Raw genomic sequence first — 6,042 nt, 5'->3', positions numbered from 1 at the left:
GACTTTGAAAGTTCAGTAAGTTAAAACAATACATTTCAAATGTCAAAGGAGCTCACAAATTTTTAAGTTAATAACATTTTTGAGTGAAATTAAGCTGACACACAGCTTTATACTTTTAATAAATTTGAGGATTTCTACTTTGATGAGTTACAACCGAGGATGATGTATAACATCCATGCTGCTGAAACAAATCGGTGTAGAAGACACAAATGTCCTATTTATTTTCAATTAAACAAGACCCAGTGTCAAAATCAATACCTCATCCCAGCAGCGTCTCCTCAGACGGGTGCATCAGTCAATTTTTCTCAGTCACCTTATTTCATTCATCCTTTTTTTTGTCTTATTCACCAAAAGATAGGAAATAAAATAGTGATTTATTTTTTCATTAGAGCTGAAAGAATGAGACTTTGTGCTTTTAACACTGTAGTAGATAATAGTGGAAGTAGTTTGACAAAGGAGTAGACGTGAGTCCAGCAATTTATTTAGAACGAAACAGAAGAGTACGGCACAGGATTGCATCAGCAGAAGTTTATGCATAGAATTTGATTCTGAAAATAATTTACATATATTTATAGTTTTGTTTGTTTTTTTTTCCTTTAGTAACCTCATTTTCATAAACACACATCTCATCATTCAGTGAAATTCCTCGCTGTTTAGTACATAGTTTGTGTCAGATGGATGCATTTCTTTCTGCCTCTTGATATGTTCTGTACGTCGGTGCGGAGATCAGATTTGCTGAAGTCAAAGCAAAAACTTTGAATGCCACTGTACTGCACACTACAAGACTGTCAACACTATGGTTGCATTCAAAATGTAATAATAAGAGGATTGGCTAAAAAAATATATGAAGGTAAGCTTATACAGAACCAACAGGAGAGAACTAAATAATTTATCAGCCATTCCGGAAAGAGAAAGAGAGAAGAAGGTGGAAAGACAGCAGAAGCAGACATTTCTTTCAAAGACAAGTTGAATAAGATTAGGCAGAAGTGACCAACTATGATCCAGTGACGCGATGAATTTAAAAAAACAAACATACTATAACTTAGAGAGGTCTGAATAAAATTTGTTATTTTCATAAAAGCTTTACTTTTTTTTCTTATTTTAATTAAAACTCTAAGCAGATTCTAGACCAAGATTTAATTCAGTAGCCGGTGAAATTATTGTTTTTTTTTTGGTGGGTTTACACTCCCAGCTAAATCCATGACAGCTCCCCCCTCCCCAAACTGTCCCATTAATTTATGTTTCAGCTTTTCAAAAGTTCTTGTGGGCAGTACATGCTACACATTTATCAATCGAGGATTCAGCCCAGTGCGGGGGTCACGATTCTCTGTGGTATTAGAGGCCTGGAACAACAAGGAGACAAAGTCTGTCATCAGGTTAGCTTCGGAGAGAGCCGAGGGGAGCCGCTGCTGTGCCGGTTCACTACATGTTCTTGTACATGGAGCGATCTCTGGGGAGCTGGGGCTGAGCCGCTGTCAGCTTGAGGTGAAAATGGTAGATTGTGAGTATGATGACGATTATTAGGCCCAGAATGAGGCCCAAGATAAGGGGGAGGGTCTCCTCCAGGCGCTCCCGCTGGTCTGTGATGCATTTGTAGGCTGCAGAAAGTAGAATGATACAGAGTCAGTATGGGAAGGTGATCGAACGTGACTTACAAAGGGCAAAGATGGTGTGTAGATTATTTCAGAACTTATTTGTATTGCATGCTGGATGATATTTTGTTATACCTGAACTATATTGTTATACATAATATCAGGGTATTCTTTTATTCTATTCGGATTTAAGGCTGAACTTCATTTAGTTGTGTGAGTTATATACTTTTCAATGACAATAAATTGAATCCAGTCTAATCAGATGATTGTTTTCTTGATGAACTGAGTTTATTGTCTGGAAAGATTAAATTACCAGAAAAGACTGAGACTTGAACCAGTCAACATATTAGCATTTTTGCTTAGAGGTGACTCAGAGCTGTTTGATTTTCTGTCGTCACTTAGATAACTTTGGATGTTCTTGAAATGCATTAATGTCCTTCAGCCTTTCTGCTTGTAGTTGTTGACATGAAGGAGACACACACGTGGCATCTCACAAGTTTAGTCAAGCATCTCTGTTCTCTGGACTTTTTCTCAGGGTGGCTGTAGCTCAGAAGGTAGAGCAGGCCATCTATTTATTGGAAGGTTGCTGGTTCAATGCCTGGTTGTGTTCATCAGGTTTGTTCTACTTATGTGCACCGCAAGGTAGAATTCTAATATTTCAACAAAATTAACCGTTTTGTTTTTTGTTATTCTTTTTTTGCACAATTGTTGTGATGATCACAATAAGTCATATCTCTTTTAGTTAGACTTTTTTTTTCTCTTTTGTGCATTTTATAGTTTGATACACTGGTGTTTGTGGGAGTGGGATAGGACACCTAAGCCATCATTGGATGTACAGTATGTATATGGGGCTTAAAGTTGAAGGTGCTTCTCCCTGTGGACAGCAGTTATACACACTAGGAGAAAGGCAGTGAAGCATTGCACAGCCTAGTTTACAGCAGTTAAGGGACAAATGATTCTTACAAGGTGATTGGACAGAGAGGTGAGTACGTCTATAAAAGCTGCATTCAGGGCAAGGATATGACTGCACTCATAAACTCCTAATGACCCCCCCACCCCCACCCCCTTTTTTCTCTCTCTCCCCCTCTCTGCATCTCTTGTGTCCCCACCTCCTCTTTTTCCTCTTGTCACCCTGGCGTTTTCTCTGCAGCCCTCATACTGCAGCAATAACACCCCCCAGAGAGCTCTGTTTGCGAGTCAGCAAGAGAGACGTACAGCTGTAGCACTCTGAACCCCCAGGATTTCTCATTATCATCATCATCATCTCTGTTGTTCCACGAAATGTGTGACCAGAAAAGCATGACAGTGTGTGTGGCAGCAATCGGGCAGTTTTTCGTCAAAGGGGTTTTCTGTTGTGCTCTTACGTTCACTGAACATGAAGTCAGATGCGATGTCAAAGGGCTGGATCTGGATGTCATACATGGAAACGGTGATGCCCTTCTGGTGGTCACTTGAGATAAGAGTGAGGGTCTGCTGTGCCGTGCACACATAGGAGCGCCCGGCAGGGGTCACCAGGGCTGACAGCCGGTGGGTGCTGGCTGTGTGCTTCCCAGCTGGAGAGAAATGAAAAGGGGGGGGGGCGTGTTGTGAGTGGAATGTGAAGGAGGACATTATGATGCAACCAACACTAAGGTGCTTGTGTATGTAACTGACCTCTGGTTTAATGTAGAAAGGATATCCAAGTTAATAACTTGAAACATTCAAAGTATAATATAGGTGGCTCCTGTTGAAATTCTCCAAAATAAAATGTATTGAGTAACGAACAAAGTCTATTGGGGAGTAATTGTTTTTTGGAAGAGGTCCGATTTATTCATCCGTTTTTGTTTTTTTTCTCACTCAGTTGTTTAAAAAATAAAAATGTGTAATCTCAGCTAAAAGTCACAGGGTGAAAAAATAAAAAATAATTAAAAATTAAATTAATTTTGCTAAAACTCTTAATTGATGTTGGTGGGCGAAACTCCTACATTCCTACACGAATCAGCCTCTAATTCCAGCTTAATGCTGCTGGGAAATGAATGAGGGGAAGTTGCGCCATGGAAATTGCTGAGTCTGAGACTCACGGTTGTATGCGTTGATGAAATGCGATGTCTCCGAGGTGTCGTAGACGAACTGAACCTTGCTAATCTTCCACACCTCGATGCCCTTGTCACGGAATTCCTGCAACACACGGGGAGACATAAACACTCACGCACACATGCGTCAAACGACGGGGAAGGTGATTTGGCCTGCGCTCGCGAAAAACTGAGTTACTCGATTTTTTTAATTAAGACTTTTGTGTTGAAATCTTTGGGAAATTACCAAATTCTGATACATTTGGTAAATTTACTGGGAACGTTTCTTTTAAACCAGAACCAGTAGATTTAATTATATTTAAATCACGGGATTTGCACTAATTTTGCACAGGCTATACGCGCTGTTTCTGCGTGTCAAAATAATGTAATTGGCAGCCAATTTGTGAATGCACGCATTTTCTTAAGACTTATGGGGATATTTTGGTTACATTTCATGTAGTGTAGATACATTATTTTCGTTTACTCGCCTTGGAAAAGTAGATGCGGAGGATGTAGGCGTTGTTCTTCCAGGTTATGTGGATCTCTGACTCGGTGCTCCCACATTTCCCCTCGATTTCTGCGCCACGGGGGAGAGTGAACGACGCCTGCTCGGTGATCAGCTGCAAAAACATTCAGCAAGCGTCAAGGTGGCAAATAGCGGACTGAGTTTCCAATGAAAGAAAGCATTATCTGTGCGCCAGATTGCACTGTAGTGGTATATAATACAACTGCATGATTCTGAATTTTTTTTTAAAAGTTTGCTGTTATCCGTTCTTTATAACTGGACTCATAAGAGAGAGGTCAGCATTTTGCGCACAGCCGTGGGTCACAAACGCATATTTTAAATTTATTGTAGGCCTATATTTATTTAAAGTAACTCTTTCTTCTTAACAGGAGTTTAAAGAAATCACATTGAATACAATGTAAATATTTTACATCTTAAAAATCCCGTTTCCGATGTTTCGATCCGTTTTACGCACAAACCAAAACGTTTAATTTTAAGCGGGTTTCTCTCATTCCTGAAGCATGCGTTGTATTAAAATTCAGTGGGGATTCCTTACGTCTATCCCGTTGAGTGCAAGCACGTCATATGGCACGAGGAATTTTACAGCGAACTCCACCATGAGACATGTTGTGCCGTTCTCTCGAACCGCGAAGATGGCTTTGTCTGGGTTGTTGGAGAGACCGGACAGGTTTTCACCTTCCTGCTCAGCCAGCACCACGGACAGCGCCAGCACACCTGACGACAAGAACAGAGGAGGTGAGCCTGGTGACAAATGGCTCGCAGACACACTCACGCACACATTTGGGCCACCCCTGAAAACATGCAGAATCAGCAGAATCTGCGTCGTAAACGACTGGAGTTTAAGCTGAAGCCACCTGGCATCTTTAAATCACCTCGGTTTCTGGTGACAAAGTCAAAAACGGGTTAAAAAACCGAGAGTGAAGTCTGCAGTATCAGGGGAGCAACAGCACATCACGGACTGCAGTAAGAACAGCCTCAGGAAGTGACAAAACTACAACTCTTCTTACATTTGAAGCTCCTTTTCCCCACCCAAATGAGGAGATAAATAATGGGTGAAATACGCCAACTCATGGAAATATAAGAACACGCGCGCACACGGAGCCAGTAGTGGCCAGACACAAGCAGTGCACGTGCACGCCCATACACTTACACACACTGCAGTAAGGAGTCACGACAGCTTCACACACACTTTCTTACCAAACACAGTGAACAGCAAAAGTCGGGCGCTCTCCGTGGTGCTGAAACCGAGACGTCCCATCGCTACCAGCTTCCCCGGAGCAGGAAAAAGAGCGGGGGCTAAGTGACTGGGCAGCCGGTGCTGAACCCGCGAAAAGAAAAGAGAGAAAGGAAGGCAGTGAGGGGAGGGAGAGAGAAAATGACAAAAAGAGAGAGCGAGAGAGAGAAATGGGAGGTGGGGAGAGAGAAAGAGAGGAGGATTGCCTCTTCTCAGCGCCAAGAAGTCACGCTCAAATCATCGTGAATGCTGCAGGAAAGAAAAAAAAGTCTCCAGGTTGGGCGTGAGATCCGGTTTGCGCCGCAAAAGCTGCCCGGCACCGAGGAGTTCTGGCTATCCAAACCGACCTCTCCTTTCAAGGTTGACAGGCTTTAACCCAGCGACAGCCTCTGCACGTTATTAACGTCACGAAGAATGATCCCTCTTTTTTTTTTTTTTTTTTAAAGGAAAGAAAAAGTCGCTTAAGTTAAAAATGATCGCGGCATGCAGTGTCAGTTATTCCCGCAGTGCTGTGGTATCCATGTCTGTGGTAAAGCGACTGCAGGTTGGGGTTGAAATGATGGATGTCTGGAGGGAAACACCGACAAAACCTCTCCCCCTCCTCCCTCTCTCACTATCTCAAACTCCACTTGTGCAAGG

At 42.2% G+C, this 6,042-nt stretch overlaps 1 protein-coding gene across 1 annotated transcript; it reads right to left on the bottom strand.

Annotated features, from left to right (window-relative positions):
• Positions 1-593: 593 nt before the first annotated feature.
• On the bottom strand, positions 594-5,837 carry lamp5 (lysosomal associated membrane protein family member 5). The gene is made up of 6 exons (XM_040016986.1): positions 5,367-5,837; positions 4,705-4,883; positions 4,132-4,263; positions 3,653-3,749; positions 2,957-3,145; positions 594-1,598 (listed from the first exon to the last, which is right to left on the bottom strand). The coding sequence occupies exons 1-6, from the start codon at positions 5,425-5,427 to the stop codon at positions 1,423-1,425; spliced, it is 834 nt and encodes a 277-aa protein (XP_039872920.1). The 5' UTR covers positions 5,428-5,837; the 3' UTR covers positions 594-1,422.
• Between the last annotated feature and the right edge of the window lie 205 nt (positions 5,838-6,042).

The sequence above is a fragment of the Simochromis diagramma genome, unplaced genomic scaffold (assembly GCF_900408965.1).
Source record: "Simochromis diagramma unplaced genomic scaffold, fSimDia1.1 OVJJ01000802.1, whole genome shotgun sequence".
NCBI classification, from domain to species: Eukaryota; Metazoa; Chordata; class Actinopteri; order Cichliformes; family Cichlidae; genus Simochromis; species Simochromis diagramma.
The sequence above is the reverse complement of the archived record's forward strand: the minus strand, read 5'-3'. Positions and strand labels throughout refer to the sequence as shown.

Excerpts from the sequence above, each read along its gene's own strand:
- lamp5 (XM_040016986.1), bottom strand. The coding sequence starts at position 5,427 with ATGGGACGTCTCGGTTTCAGCACCACGGAGAGCGCCCGACTTTTGCTG. Across the intron at positions 4,264-4,704 it reads TTGCACTCAACGGGATAGAC|CTGATCACCGAGCAGGCGTC; the intron begins GTAAGGAATCCC and ends ATGTTTTTGCAG. Across the intron at positions 3,146-3,652 it reads TTTCATCAACGCATACAACC|CTGGGAAGCACACAGCCAGC; the intron begins GTGAGTCTCAGA and ends ATTTCTCTCCAG.